The 16,972-nt window shown below is 37.5% G+C and overlaps 1 protein-coding gene and 1 non-coding gene across 2 annotated transcripts; both read right to left on the bottom strand.

Moving 5' to 3' along the window:
• On the bottom strand, positions 1-1,770 carry LOC114371701. The gene has a single exon (XM_028329058.1). The coding sequence runs from the start codon at positions 1,768-1,770 to the stop codon at positions 1-3; it is 1,770 nt and encodes a 589-aa protein (XP_028184859.1).
• A 14,766-nt stretch (positions 1,771-16,536) lies between these two features.
• Positions 16,537-16,643, bottom strand: LOC114372722. Its single transcript, XR_003658290.1, has one exon. It is a non-coding gene; the product is annotated as a small nucleolar RNA R71 (small nucleolar RNA).
• Positions 16,644-16,972: the final 329 nt, after the last annotated feature.

The following is a 16,972-nucleotide window of genomic DNA, read 5'->3' as shown; positions in this document are numbered from 1 at the left end:
TTAAGCTCCCCACACCCAAGTGTCCTTCAAACTAGCATTTAGGCTGATAGCAGCAGTTTGATCAATAAATATTGAAGCTATCCCCATCTCATTGTCAAACAGATTTCGCCTCCAAGAGAACTTCCATTCCCACCCATTTTCATAGAAAGAGCCCATATCTGCTACAGTCTGTAGTCTTTGAGAGGAAATTTGATATAATTTTGGGAATTTATCTTTAAGGGTTATCCCACTATCAACCCCAGAGTCCTCCCAGAAAAGTATTTGATCTCCCCTACCCACCTTCCAAATAAACTGCTTGGAGACATCAGCCATACTCTGATGTTGATTAATGGACCTCAAGTTAGACCACCAGTGAGAGAAATGTTGCTTTGGTGGCCCCTCTTCCAAGCCTCTCCAACCCCTGTACTTCGAAATCAGAATCCTGCTCCAAAGTTGATCTGATTGATGAAACATCAACCATTTCCATTTAATTAATAGTGCATTATTGAGGGCCTTAATGTCTTTGATTCCCAATCCTCCCCTTTCTCTAGAGGCACACACTTGTCTCCAAGGTACCCAAGCGATCTTCTTCACTTTTAAGTTGCCACCCCAAAGAAAGTGTCTTTGAATGACAGTTAGTTTATTAATCACTACTATACGGGCCTTGAAAAAAGACAGATAAAACAAGGGTAATGCTATTAGGACAACATTAATTAGAGTGATTCTGCCAGCCATAGAAATGCTTCTCTGGTTCCATTTGTTCAACCTAGCCTCGAATTTTCTGATTATAGGCTCCCACACCACCTTTCTTCTCGGATTAATTCCTATTGGCAGCCCTAGGTAGCAGAAGGGAAAATGAAGCAGGGCACAATTTAAGTAATCAGCAGCAAGACAACACCAATCCTCAGATTGCCCAATTGGTCCAAATTGGCTCTTAGAAAGATTGATTCTCAGGCCAGAAACCATCTCAGAACTTCTAAGAATGGCCTTCACAGCTTTAACATTATCTAGTAATTTAGCAATTACTTTGTAAACACATCCTATGAGGGAAATAGGTCTGAAATCACTAATAGATTGAGGGTCCTTAATCTTAGGAATAAGGGCAATGAATGAGGAATTGAGTCCCTTAGGAAATGAAGCATTCACATGAAATTCTGCAATAAACCTTAGAAACTCAGGTTTCAGCTCCTTCCAAAAATGCTTAATAAACCTGAAATTAAACGCATCTGGCCCCAGGCTTTTGTCAATGCCGCAAGCCCACACTGCACACCTTATCTCCCCCTCTTTAAAAGGCTCGACCATCATCTCCCTCTGAATAGGAGTTAGGACATTGAATGAAACCCCATCCAGGTTAGGTCTGAGCAGATGAGGTTCATTGAATCTACTCTGGAAATGCTGCAGAATTTCTGCCTTAACCAAATTAGGATTTTCCACCCAGATACCATCAATCAGCATCCTCCTCAAGGCATTTCTCCTCCTACTATAGTTAATAATTTTGTGAAAGTAGGAGGTATTACTGTCCCCCTCTTTGACCCATTTGCTTCTTGACTTCTGTCTCACAATAGATTCATGAAGAGTAGCCTTTTCCCAAAGTTCAGCTTGAATTTTCTTCAGCTCTTGGACTTGTTGGTCAGAATGCTGAGCTGTCAAAGAATTCTCCAAATCATTCATCTTCTGTTGAAGCTGCTTCACCTTGTTGCACAAATCTCCTATATTGTCTTTACTCCAATTTTTCAACCTTTGTTTGAGGTTTTGTAACTTGCATTTTAGAGCAAAACCACCCCACCCCATAGGCTGATTTTCTGCCCAGCAATCCCTCACTACCTTCTGTTAATCCTTATTCATTAACCATCCATCATAAACCTTAAAAGGCTTAGGGCCCCAATCAATGCTCTTACAATTCATGATGATAGGACAATGGTCAGAGTAATTCCTCTCAAGGTTAAATTGGGAACTATGTGACCACTTAGATAACCAGCCATCAGAGACTAGCACTCTATCTAATTTGCTTTTACATGATCCATTTGGCCTAACCCAGGTAAAGGGCTTACCCCACACAAGGAATGTCATCTACCTCCATAACAGCAAGCCAATCATTAAATTCAGTTAACTTAGCTTTTAAGAATGTCATTGTTATCCGTTAGTAGTTGCATAATACATCGCAGAATTGTAGTATCCTCCAAACAAGGTGAATTCATGCTGCTGCAAATTGATTATAATGCTTGTTCTGGCCTTAGTGGTTTATTAACTCTTCAATATAGGAGTGCATTGTGTGGCTGATGATGTTTAGAATATAATGATCCTTTGGTACCCTCGAATGACCCCCCACACACGCAGAGTCACACACACACAGATACACAAACACACACACATAGAGACAAACACACGCAGACACAGACACAAACACACACACACACACACACATAAAGAGACAGACAGACAGACACACACACACAGAGTCACACACACACACATAGATACACAAACACACATACACACAGAGTCACAGACACACACACATAGACAAACACACACACACAGAGTTACAGACACACACACATAGACAAACACACACACACACACACAAACACACACAGACACATAAAGAGACAGACAAACACACACACACACAGAGTCACAAACACACACACACACACATACACACACACACAAACACATACAGACACACACATAGACAAACACACACACACACACACACACACACATAAAGAGACAGACACACACACACACAGAGACAACTGTTGATGTCCTTGTATGTTCTTGTATGTCATGAATGTTATATGCTATACAAACAACTGTTGATGTCCTTGTACGTCATGAATGTTCTTGTATGTCATGAATGTTATATGTCATGAATGTTCTTGTATGTGCTGAATGTAATTTGCTATATAAACAACTGTTGTTCATGCTGAGTGAACCGTAGATTCCCGTTTGAGACTGAATGCAATGATTCTTGCGGATAGTTTGCATTAGTCATTGTATTTAGTCTTGAATTGTCCGTTTGGACAGTTTGGGGAGACTGGTATTTTTATGTTAGACTCATTCGTTAAGGTTATTATTACTTTGATTAATTTGATGAAATTTCGGTTCAATGCATTTCAAGTTGTTCTCTGAGTGCATACTTGATTATCGGGAAATTCATTTCACCGATGTCATGTCGTGTACTTGGAGACCAATGCGAAATGCTGGCGAAATTTAGTCAAATTGTTCAAAATAATGCTAACCATGACGTTTGAGGCTAACATAAAAGACAGTCTTCCTAAATGGGATAGGGCCACACCTATAAATAAAAAAGTGAGATTTCCATGCATGGAATTGCTTAGATGGATCAAAGTTGGATCAATCAAAGTCGCATGAACCCAGAATATGAGGATGGTGTGGAGTAGTTCTTGCAATTTGCTTCAGAAAGAGGTCGACCGAATGAAGAAGGAAAATATTATTGTCCTTGCATCAACTATTTGAACGGAAGACGACAAAAACTGGACGACATACGGGACCATCTATTGTGTGATGGGATGAAGAAGAATTACATGACGTGGATATGGCATGGTGAAGTGACTGACATGCAGAGTGGGTCCCAATCTGAACCGTTTGATGTAACAATGGGAGATCGCTTGGAGGACATGATTCGTGACCTTGGACAAGAGTCTTTTCAGGAAGCACACGCCCTTGTGTATGAAGGATTGCAAAGTGATTCAAAGAAGCCTTTGTATACGGGGTGCAAGAATTCCTTAACCCTATTGTCTGCGGTGTTAAGTCTGGTTAATGTGAAGGTCAAGTATGGGTGGAGTGACGAAAGTTTCACTTCACTGCTTGAGGTAGTGCACAATCTGCTTCCAGAGGACAACACGCTGCCTAAAAGTTACTATAAGGCGAAAAAGATACTGTGTCCCATGGGTATGGAGTATCAGAAGATTCATGCTTGCCCCAATGATTGCATACTTTACAGGCATGAATTCCAAGAAATGTCCAAATGCCCTATGTGTGGGACTTCACGGTACAAAGTGAAGGATGAAGAGGAAAGCAGTTATGATGAAAACTCAAACATGGGCGCGCCAGCGAAGGTTTTGTGGTATCTTCCAATCATTCCAAGGTTTAAGTGTCATTTTGCTAGCGAGGACGACGCAAAAGACCTTACATGGCATGTAAATGGAAGGATTTCTGATGGACTGGTCCGTCATCCGGCTGATTGCTCACAATGGAAGAAAATTGATGGTTTGTATCCGAATTTCGGGACAGAAGCAAGAAATCTTAGACTTGGACTCACCAGTGATGGAATGAATCCATATGCCACCTTAAGCATGCAACACAGTTCATGGCCAGTTCTGCTAGTAATTTATAATTTGCCTCCTTGGTTGTGCATGAAGCGAAAATACATGATGTTGTTTATGATGATATTGGGCCCAAGACTGCTAGGAAATGACATTGATGTTTATCTAAGTCCATTGGTTGAAGACCTGAGAAAGTTGTGGGACCAGGGGGTTGTAGTGTTTGATGCGTTTCGAAAGGAGACGTTTGAAATGCATGCAATGGTTTTTTGTTCCATTAATAACTTTCCAGCATATGGGAATCTCAGCAGTTACAGTGTTAAGGGTCATCATGCATGCCCCATCTGTGAAGAAAACACAAGCTACATACAACTAAAACATGGAAGAAAAACAGTGTATAGTAGGCATCGTCGTTTTCTAACACCCAATCATCCTTACAGACGACTGAAAAAAGCTTTTAATGGAAGTCAAGAGCACGATGTTGCGCCGATACCATTGACTTGTGAGCAGGTATATCAGTAGGTTCAACACCTCAAACTGTATTTGGAAAGACCCAAAAGAAGGATAAAAGTAACATTTGCATATGGAAGAAGAGGTCCATTTTCTTTGATCTTCTGTACTGGTCTGATCTAGACGTTAGACATTGTATTGATGTTATGCATCTGGAGAAAAATGTATGTGATAGTGTGATTGGGACGCTCCTTAACATTCAAGGCAAGACGAAGGATGGCTTAAATACCCATCAAGATCTAGCTGATATGGGGATACGATCACAGTTGCATCCAAGGTTTGATGGGAAGAAAATTTACTTGCCCCCAGCTTGCCATACTTTGTCCAAAAAGGAGAAGATAAGTTTTTGTCAGTGTCTTTGTTGGGTGAAGGTTCCACAAGGATACTCTTCAAATATTAAGAGCCTTGTGCAGTTGAAGGAGCTTAAGCTTGTAGGGTTAAAGTCTCACGATTGTCACGTGCTCATGCAACAATTGTTAGCCGTGGCTATACGAGGCTTCTTGCCAAACAAAGTCAGGTTAGCCATAACTCGCCTGTGCTTTTTCTTCCATGCTATATGTACCAAAGTCATTGATCCTATGAAGTTTGATGAGCTGGAAAATGAGGCCGCAATTATACTGTGCCAATTGGAGATGTATTTTCCCCTTGCTTTCTTTGACATCATGATTCACTTGATTGTGCATCTGGTCAGAGAAATCAAATGTTGTGGTCCTGTTTATCTACGGTGGATGTACCCGGCTGAGCGATACATGAAGATCTTAAAAGGGTATACAAAGAATCTATATCATCCAGAAGCATCTATTGTTGAGAGGTACATTGCAAAAGAAGCCATTGAATTTTGTTCAGAATACATTCAAAAGGCTAAACCTGTTGGCCTTCCCGAGTCTCGGCATGATGACAGAGTGAGTGGTAAGGGTTCAAGAGGACTGCATGTGATCACTCCAAGTGTAGAAGATTTGTTACAAGCTCACTTGTATGTCTTGAACAACAGTAATGAAGTTTTGCCATACATAGTTAAGCATGAAGCTTTAGTCAAACAGAATAATCCAAAAATGTCAAAGAATTGGGTGTTGAAAAAGCATAAAAAGACTTTCTGTGATTGGTTTAAAGATACAGTCTTTGCAGATTAGAATGCTTCAGAAACATTAAGAAAGCTAGCAGATGGGCCTAAAAGAAATGCTATAACCTGGCAAGGATACGACATAAACAAGTATTCATTTTACACAAAAGTACAATGCAGAACAGCGAGCTCACCCTAAGGGCTGAATCTCAACACTTCGCAAGTGTGAATGACTCCAATCCCTGTGTAGCTTCTATCCCTTACTTTGGGTTCATTGATGAAATTTGGGAGCTTAACTATGTCAAATTTACTGTATGTGTTTTCAAATGTGAATGGGTTGATAGCAACAACGGTGTGCGCACCGATGATATAGGATTTACGCTGGTAGACCTAAAGAAACTTGGTTACCACAATGACCCTTTCATCATGGCAGAACAAGCTAGACAAGTATTTTACGTGCAAGACCCTTGTGATGAAAGGTGATGCATGGTTCTCTAGGGCAAAACAATTGGTGTTAATGTAGAAGATGATGATTCATACATGGACACCTATGTTAGTCCTTTGACCGCACAAATCACTCCTAACGTTGTCGGAGAAGAAGAAGCTGACGACGTTCATGCTAATCGTAATGATCATGATGAAGAAGAATTTATTAACATTGTCTAATGTAATTTTCTGGAGAGAGAGAGCTAACGAAAGCAAGTAAGTGACAGCTACACTTTTTTCTGATTGTTTAAAATTATATCTTAAGTTGTTGCAAAATTTATTTATATCTTTGTCTTGCTATTTATGGATGGTTTACTGAAGAGGGAGTGAAATCAGGCATAATTCATCAGTCTTATAATAAAATATGAAAAATTTAGTCATTGGTTTTTTGTACTAGATGGAATCCTTAGGACTTCATACAACTCATGTTTGTCGCCAGTTTCATCATCCACCACCCTTACCTTCTCTGGCTTCTCACGTTTATTGTTGTTAAACCCATATTTATGCTCTCCTCCCTTCATGTCTTGTTTTATCACAACTTTAGCCGAATCTCCTATCTTTAGCACAGTTGAATCTCATGTCTTATTCTCGAATGACACCCTTTGATGGCCTGTATCTCTTTTCTTCATATGTTATAGTGCTTCAGCTTCAAAATGCATAGATTAATCTGAACTTTCCAGTGATCACCAAAGGCTTCTGCATCATCATTGACACCCTCCACCCTCTTTGGTTTATGCTTCTGTGCTGCATTCCCTACTTCCTTCTTATAAATCTAAGATTTATTAGAGGTTGCACTAGAACAATCAACAACAATTTGTGGCTCTTCCTCCTCTACCAGCTCAATATCTTTCCTTTCAACTTTTGTTTTGTAAATTACAGTGCAGTTTACAAAAGCAAAGGTGAAAGGAAAGATATTGAGCTGGTAGAGGAGGAAGAGCCACAAATTGGTGCTGATTGTTCTAGTGCAACCTCTAATGAATCTGAGATTTATAAGGAGGAAGCAGGGAATGCAGCATAGAAGCATAAACCAAAGAGGGTGGAGAGTGTCAATGCTGATGCAGAAGCCTTTGGTGATCACTGGAAAGTTCAGATTGGTCTATGCATTTTGAAGCTGAAGCACTAGAACATATGAAGAAAAAAGATACAGGCCATCAAAGTGTGTCATTAGAGAATAAGACAGGAAATTCAACTGTGCTGAAGATAGGAGATTCGGCTAAAGTTGTGATAAAACAAGACATGAAGGGAGTAGAGCATAAATATGTGTTTAACAACAATAAACGTGAGAAGCCAGAGAAGGTAAGGGTGGTGGATGATGAAACTGGCGACAAACATGAGCTGTATGAAGTCCTAAGGATTCCATCTAGATGTGTATTTTTCAAGGTCTTCATGTCATTCCTTCATCATTCAACGTCTTCATGTCGTTCCTTCCCCGAGAATTTGAAGTATTGTTCTGAATGAGTTGTCTACAATTCCAAAAATCTAAGAAAAGTTTGCTTGCATTGATCCCACTTTGACATCCTTTAAATCCCATGGAAATGTAGCTTTCAATGCACACTATGTAATCTTCACCTGTCTACGATTATTGTTATTTGTGCTACACAGTAATTTTCTTTCATGTCTTGAAACAAATTTAAAGCACAAGTATCACAAGACATCATCAACTTGAATTTATCAGACTTTTCATTTATCAGACATTTTCACTACTGTTACATCTTATCCTGTTTTGAATCACAATTAAAAACCACAAGTAAATCACTTATGACTTATCCTCTTTTGATTAATCCTTTTTTGAAAGCACACACACACACACACAGAAAGAGACACACACATACAGAGAGACACACACACACCTACAATAATAAAGCATGACCACCCCCGAACCCCACTATTCCAGATTACTTAGATAAAGAACTCTTGATGTTGATAATTGTCTGTAATCAAAATTTACATTTTGTATGTTGTTGTATGTTATTGTATATAGGATCATGGCTTCTCCACCTGCCTCCCCTCCTCCTCCTCCTCCTTCTCCTCCTCCTCTTCCTCCTGCTTCTGCTCCTTCGGACGCATCGGCTTCGTCGTCTGCCGTAAAACGGACACGCAAAGCCTCACGCCTATGATCGTTGTCTACTAGACCACCTGGTGTTGAGAGACCAGTGGTCCATGTAGATCCTACTACCGGCAAGGCCGACGGTCCCCACAGGAAGAATTTAAGAACATATTTAGGGATTGTGGCACGTGATAAGGTGGACGTCACCTACGAGAACTGGAAGGAGGTCCCTACTACTCAGAAGGACCTAATTTGGGAGGATATTAAGGTATTTTCCTTTTCTTATTTGATTTTGTTTAATTAAAAGCCAAAAAATACATTATTATAACAAATAAACTTTATTTGATGTTGTCAGGCGGAATTTGAAATCCCAGAGGCTTCTGACAGTAGGATGAAAAGGAAGTTACTTCAGACCGTGGGGGAGAGATAGGGGCAGTTTAAATCAGACCTCATGAGGAAATGGGCCCTTGCAGCCGATCAGCACGGTGTGGAGGACACTGTTTGTGAGAAATACGACATTAGCAAGGAAAAATGGGCCCAGTTTTGCCAGACTCGTAGAGACCCTTCTTGGGAGGTCTGTTCCTTGCCATTTAAGTTGTTTTCCAAAAAACATTAACTTGTTATACTTCATTCTAGCAATTTGAAAGATTATTTTTTTTTATTATTTTTGCAGGATGTGCGCAAAAAGGCACAGCCCATCCAGAAGCAGAATACTTCCCCCCACGTTCTTTCTCGTGGGGGTTATGACTATTTGGAGCAGAAACTCCTGGCTGAGAAGACCAAGAAGAAGCTAGAGGAAGCTGCACAGTCAGGAAGCGTTGATGGCGTCATCGACCCTCCATCCCTGGTCAGACGCCACGTGATGTGGAAGATGGCCCGCACGAAGAAAATAGGGGAGATGACGATTGAGGCCTCAAAGGAAATCACTATGAAGATTGTAAGTCATTTTCAACTAACCATTAGAATTATATTTCAATATTTTGTGAATGCCATGTACAATTGTGTGTTTTATGTGCAGGATTCCTTTGAGGATCAGGCGACACAGGGATCCTTCGTCCCCCATGGACGTCAGGATGTTCTCGCTGCTGCTATTGGACGTCCAGAGCACCCTGGACGTGTCCGCGCTGTTGGAGCCGGTGTCACCATCAAGCAATACTTTGGATCGGCTCCACAGACATCCCGCAACTCTTCCTTCTTGCCTCCTGAAGAATTGCAGCAGCTGACCCAACAAATCAGGGACCAGCTAGAGGAGTCCATCACAGAAAGAGTGACGCGGCAGCTCATGGCATCCTTGAGCCAGATGCAGTCCCAAATTTAGTCGCAGATGCAATCTCATGGACTTGCACTGCCTCCTGAGCCTCTGGTTGGTCCCTTTGGTCCTCGAGTAAGCACAAAGGGGAGTTGTGTTGATCCCTTAGGAAACGATCCTGAGACGGGTGACTCAGATAGGTGCGGCTTATACATCAAAACAGATCCTGCCCGCCTGGTTGCCCTGGGGAGAGTTTATGAGGGATCCACTGTTGTTCATAACACTCCTTTGTTGCCTGGCCAAGTAATGGTGGTTGTGGAGGAGGTTACAGATCCAGATGCTCCAGTTCCTGTACCCACTGATGAGGTTTCCTTAGTGGGGCAGACATTTCACACTTTCCTTGTTTGGCCGACACATCTGGTCAAGTCTTTATCACAGCAAGTACTTTACTCTTACTATATGTTTCTTATTTCTAAATTAATTCATTCAGTGTGCCTCAAATTAGGCCATTTAACTTTGTTTCATGAACAGGTAGCTGTGTCTTCGGCAAAACCACCTCCAAAGCCCAATCCGGAGGTCGATGATCCGCTTTATCTGATGACATTGACCATCCTAGAGCTTTTCTTGAGGCCTTATCAGGTTACATGGGATGCCACCGTGTTCGGTGTCTTTAATCTAGATTTCCCGCTCTACATAAAGCACAAAGACCTCTCCAAAATCGCACACAGTGGTCAATGTCTCAGCATATCAGTGTTACGGTTGTGGATTCTGTAAGTCATTTTATATTACTTTTAATTACCTAACTTATTGCTTTCGATTCATAAATATTTAACTTTGACTTAACATAAACAGACATATGACTGAAACAAGTATGCGAGTGGGGAATTCTGATATCTATGGATTCCTCGAGCCACAGTCCATTCAGAGGTCTGGGCAATCACAATTTGAGTCTGAAAGTTATATAAAGACTTGGATGCAGAGTTTAAAACACGATGTCTATCTTGGAGCCTACCTAAATGGGTAAGTCACACAAAATAACTGAATTTAATTAATGTTTACTAATATACTAACCCATATTCGTCTCCACTGCAGCGGACACTGGCAGATGGTGGTCATCCTGCCCAAGGAACACCTAGTTGTCTAGTTTTGTTCATTGCATAACAAGTCAGACAACTACCTTAAGGGGATTATTAACAGGTTAATGTTCTTTTCAATACATTTGCATTGAAATACCTCAACGTACAACACCAGTTTTTAATTGTTACTCATATGGAACAGTGCTTTAAAAGGTCTTGATGATGCTCCACATCCTAAATCAAAGACTCCTGCTAGGTGGGTTGTCGTCAAGGTACGTCATTTACATAAAACTTCAACTTATATATATTTCTTATGTGTCTGTACACTAGTTGTTTAATTAATATCCAAATTTCATTATGTATTTAGTGTAATAGACAAAAAGGAAGTACTGAGTGCGGCTACTATGTCATGCACTGGATGTCCACCATCACTTTAGGAACTTTTAGGAATAACTAGGAAGCGGTACGTTTATTTCAAACAAATTCGATTTTTTTTATAATTTGTATTACATTATTAACTTATTATGATTTATTTCATCATGCAGTATTTTAACGATCCTAGACCATTGGAGCCAGAGAGATTAAAGGCGTTGCGGATCCAGTGGGCACAGTATTATCTCCGAGTTAGAGATCAGACCTAGGATTTAGGGACATTAACTTTAGCTTAGTTTACTTTGGTTTAACATTTTTGACATTTCCTATGTAATTTGAACATTGAATTCATTTGTTGATTGTTCTTTATGATAAATCAATTATTCGATGTTTATTATGATTAAAACTGCTTGAAAGCAGAATAAAATGTTTATTTGCTATGAATTGGGTCTGAAATTGCATTTTACAGGTACAATTTTGGGTTTATTGTAAAAACAGAAAGTTTATATAAAAAAAACTTGAAAACAACATCATCGGTTATTAACAAAAACCGATGTTAATATAGTAAACAACATCGGTTATTTACAAAAACCGATGTCCACATGCACCTTAACATCGGTTATAATAGAAAACCGATGTCAACATTTACATATTAACATCGGTTATTTGTAAATAACCGATGTTAACGTTTGTATATTAACATCGGTTTTTTGTAAATAACCGATGTTAATGTTTGCATATTAACATCGGTTATCTATACATAATCGATGTTATATACAAAGAACTGCACCAAATAAGTGTATGCATCATGAACGTTGACATTGGTTTTCTACTGAAACCGATGTTAATAAATTACATTAACATCGGTTTTTCTAGAAAACCGATGTCAATATATAATATTAACATCAATTTTACTACAAAACCGATGTCAACGTTCATCATGCATACATTTTTTTTGTTGTAGTTCATTGTGTTTAACATCGGATATTTAGAAAACCGATGTTAGCGTATTTATGTTAACATCGATTTTTCAAAACCGATGTTAACAATGATACATTCAACATCGGCACTTTCAACATCGGTTTTAGAATTAATGTAGAGTGCCCTAAATAACCAATGTTGAAAGTGTAATTTCTAATAGTGGTTGATTGATAATTTAAAAGAGAAAAGAGAAGGTTGTCTAAAAATTTAATGTTAATAGAAATGAGAGAGGAGAAAGAAATGATTATTTTAAAATTGAATCATAAATTATTATAACATCTTTAAATTAATCTTACTAACATAAAAGAATTTATTAATTTTTTTTCTAAATATTTATGGTATTGGTTGATAATACATTCATAAAAAAATATGTTTGCATTATCATATATATATATATATCCAAAAGTTTCACCCAAAAATCATATACTAACTGATCCCATTTAAATTTGGGTGACGTGTGATAAACACAAGTCAAGAACATAAAAACCCATTTTGTGTATCAAACTGATCCCACTCGCTAAAAATGGAGGCAAACGGGCGTGGACAAATCTTAATGAGTAAATTACACTACTTATTAAGATTTTATGAAATTATATAAACACTTTGTAGTACTTTTTAATCAATATAGTAATCTCTCTTATAAAAAGTGTTAGTCTAAAATTTGAAAGGATATCAAGGGATGCTAATGTAATGTTTTCAAATATTAAGAAAATGTTAGTGCAATATAATCAAACATAAAGAAGGTTAATGTAGGAATAAAAAATATTATGTGTAATATAATTTGTTCAATCTTAATATTGTTGAATTGGTCATTTACCAACTAATATGTTCTTACAACTGAACTACCTTTATTTAATTCTTAATTAAGCAGCATATGAATCATAATTATTATATCTTGTTATTTTCTTTATTATATATCACAATACTTAAATTTAATTTGTGGAGTTAGTACCTAAGCCTTGCTAGTTACTAAAATATTTAGTTATTTAGGTCAAATGTTGTATTTCACGTGGGGGTTAGGATATTCATTGATGTGGATAGATTTAAGGATCCTCTTGAACTCAAGTAAGAAAAGTAAAACAAACTTAAAAGCAAGACCATAACTGCAACTTGCAGGTAAAAAATTATCAAAGAAAGCATGACTCTTATTGTGTCCCGTTCGTAAAACTAACACTCTAAAATTCTTAATTAACCCAATGACAAATGACAAACTCTCACAATGAAAAAAAAATTCAAATTCTTATTCAGATTCAACTTTTTCACCATTAGTTATGTGAATGAAATATTAATTAGGACTTCGTTTGGAGCTTTGCCTTCTTTCTTAGATGGCTCTTTTTCATATTCATTCAAAAGAAAATTATCACTTATAAAAAAAAAATTAGAACATAAGACATTACATTCCTCCTTTGGAAGCATTTCTTCAAGTTCTTTAAAAAAAAATCATCACTTATAAACAAATATTAGAAAATATGATTTTGCATTTCTTCTTTGAACGCACTTATGCAAGTTCTTTCAAAAAAGATTCATCACAATAAAACAATGGATTAGAAGAGAAACAAAAATATTTTCCATTTTCTTTTTTTGCTCTCAATTCTTTTTTTTTCATCTATTTTTCTTTCAACTCTTTTTCTATCTTTATTTTCTCTCCTTTTTTTTTTCTCACTCTCTTTCTATCTTTATTTTTCTCTCCTTTTATTTCAACTCTTTATCTTAATAAAAACTACATCACTCAATGACAAGTATTTTATTCTCTTCATAGATGATCTTACAAGAATGACTTGTATTTACTTAAACAAAAAATTGAAGTTATTTTTAAAGAAGTTTAAAGCCCTTGTTGAAGCTTAAAGCCTTTTTGATGTGTCATCATTTTCGCTTATTTATTAACCCTTTTTGTCACCATTTTAATTACTTATTAGCCTTAACTATCAATTTAATTATGCAGTTTTACCAATTGGGCCTAGTGGACTAATTTTGTGTTTTTAATTGAATTTCAGGAGAATTATAGGCAATTGGGCTTGAATCCGGAATTGGGCTTGGACTTGAAGAGAACAGACAATTTTATTCTACCAAATCTTATCTTATCTAGATTTTATCTCATCTAGATATTATTTCATCTAGATATCATATCTAGATTTCTCATCTAGATATTATTTCATCTAGATCTTATCTTATCTTATCTAGATTTTATCTCATCTAAATATTATTTCATCTAGATCTTATCTTATCTAATCTAGATTTTATTTTATTTATGGGCTTGGACTTAAAACAAATTTGTAAGCTTTGGGACTGAGAACTATATAATAGAACCAAGGTTCTAGTTTTAGGGCCCTCTCTCTCCTTTTTTGTTTTTAGTTTTAGGCTTTTCTCTCTTTTCATTTTTAGTTACTTTTTCGTTTTGTTGAGAAGGAATAAATTTAAGTTTTGCGATTCCAATTTTTACTATTCACGTAGCAATAAAATTTCGTTTGCTGCTTCAATCTGCAATTTTGTTCTTTACTGATTAATGGAAGGCTAAGTCTCCAGCGTTGTTTTCTCTTGAGGATCAAGCACACCTCTCTTTGAGGTTCTATTATTACTATTAAATTCTGATCAGCTTCTCCTCTTCACCAATTATTTTGTATTCGTTGCTATTGATCCATGCATGCTTAGTGCTTGATTAATTGTCTCTGCGCTTAATTTACGTTCATGCTTAATGATCGTTCAAGATTAATTGGTGTATGTGTTGCTTAATCACATAATGAATGCCTTACGTTAAATTTTACTTAGTAATTTAATTTAGGGTTGGATAAAGTGGTTGAACTGATAAAGGATAAATTCTCGTAACCTAGGATAAGAAACTTGCTTGTGAATCAATGGGAAACAACGTGTTTTAATTCTGATATTTTTTTTAATTAAAATTTGCTCGCTGTTTAATTTACAAAACAAACAACCCCCCCCCCCAATTCGTTACTGTTTTATTACTATCTGTTGTGAACGTTTGGTTGACCATTGCTCGTTGGGAGACGACCTAGGATCACTTCCTAGATACTGCATTTTTAATGTTTATTTGATTCAGGTACGGCCTCGATCAAATTCAGCATCGTTGCCGAGGAGCAGTGGTCCAAAGGTTCATAATAGCTAGTGATTCGTGCTTTATGATTAGTTGTTTTACATTTAATTCTTTTGTTTAGTGTGTTCGTGTTGTGTTAGTATATTGTGTTAGTGCGTTGTTATGTTTTATTTGAAGTTCTATTTTGCAATTTAGTAGTACCCCTTGTTCAGTTCTTCTCCTATTTCAATTTTATGTTTTGTTGTGAATAGTTCTTAGCAACGGAATTAGAGATTGATTCTGTGTTACTGTTCACGCAACATTACATTAGCGACTGAATTAGCGACGACTGTTGATAATTTAATTGACGATTTTTGTTTTGATAGTTAGGATTGTTATTTTTGGCTGAATTTTTGTGTGGTAGGTTCTTTTGACTCATATTTTGTGTGAAAAATACCAGGAACACTTGTTGTGGCTGGATTTGAGAGATTCAAAAAAATTTGAGAACTTGTGTTTAGCAAAATTTCAAACGGCCATAACTTTTGCTCCGGGTATCAGAATGACTATTATTATATATGTAGTTGGGGTAGGAAAAAATTTCCCATATAGTGGCAACATAGTGGAGCTCGGTTGAGGTCTCTAACTAGTCAAAATCGCCTGTTTACTAGTTTTTTTTTTCAAGTTTTATTATTCTATTTTTCTAAACTTTCCTTAGGCAGTTTCCATAGTTAGACTTTGAATTTTTGTTTTAAATTTTTTGTGCTATCTTTTCATGATTTTAGGGTGTTCCTCACAAAATTTCATTTCATTTTGATATCGTTTGAGTATAGTTGTAGTTTTACCCCCTTGTTAGGTGCTTGTTGAGAAGCACATTATATGCTGCATATAGTGCATGAATAGGGGCAATCCAGGTGATTTACAACCCTTTGATCCTGAAATAGATAGAACCTTTCATAGATTACTTAGGCTTAGTGTGCATCCTGGTCATTCGGTGCATTATGTGCATTCTGAGCATTCTGTTGAGGGTGATTCTGAATATTCTGGTTTTGAGCATTCCACTACTAATTTTTATACTGAGAACATGGCTCAACCTCCACCTCGTGAGAGAACTCTTAGGGAGATAGCTGCACCTAATTTCACTTATGAAAGCTTGTGCATTCAATATCCTGATGAGGGTGTTCCATATGTTCTCAAGACTGGACTAATACATTTGTTGCCCAAGTTTCATGGTCTTGTAGGTGAAGATCCTCATAAGCATCTTAAAGAGTTTCATATTGTTTGTTCCACCATGAAGCCCCCGGATGTCCAAGAAGATCATATCTTTCTAAAGGCTTTTCCTCATTCTCTAGAGGGAGTGACAAAAGATTGGCTATACTACCTTGCTCCCAGGTGTATTTTCAGCTGGGATGACCTTAAGAAGGTGTTCTTGGAGAAATTCTTCCCTGCATCTAGGACCATTGTCATCAGAAAAGACATCTCAAGCATCAGGCAACTTAGTGGAGAAACCTTGTATGAGTACTGGGAAAGATTCAAGAAATTGTGTGCAAGCTACCCTCACCACAAGATTTCTGAGCAACTCCTCCTTCAATATTTCTATGAGGGACTTAGCAACATGGAGAGGAGTATGATTGATGCTGCCAGTGGTGGAGCTCTTGGTGATATAACCCCTGTTGAGGCTAAGAATTTGATTGAGAAGATGGCTTCAAACTCCCAACAATTCAGTGCAAGAAATGATGCTATTCTTCTTAGAGGAGTCCATGAGGTGGCTACGGATTCATCTTCATCTACTGAAAATAAAAAGCTTGAAGGAAAACTTGATGCCTTGGTCAACCTAGTAACCCAGCTTGCCATGAATCAGAAATCTACACTTGTTGCAAGAGTCTGTGGTCTATGTT

This window comes from Glycine soja, chromosome 10 (genome assembly GCF_004193775.1).
Source record: "Glycine soja cultivar W05 chromosome 10, ASM419377v2, whole genome shotgun sequence".
Taxonomy (NCBI): Eukaryota; Viridiplantae; Streptophyta; class Magnoliopsida; order Fabales; family Fabaceae; genus Glycine; species Glycine soja.
Note: the sequence above shows the minus strand (reverse complement) of the source record. Positions and strands in the feature narration are given on the sequence as shown.

Coding starts and splice junctions, on each gene's coding strand:
- LOC114371701 (XM_028329058.1), bottom strand. CDS start 1,770: ATGGGGTGGGGTGGTTTTGCTCTAAAATGCAAGTTACAAAACCTCAAA.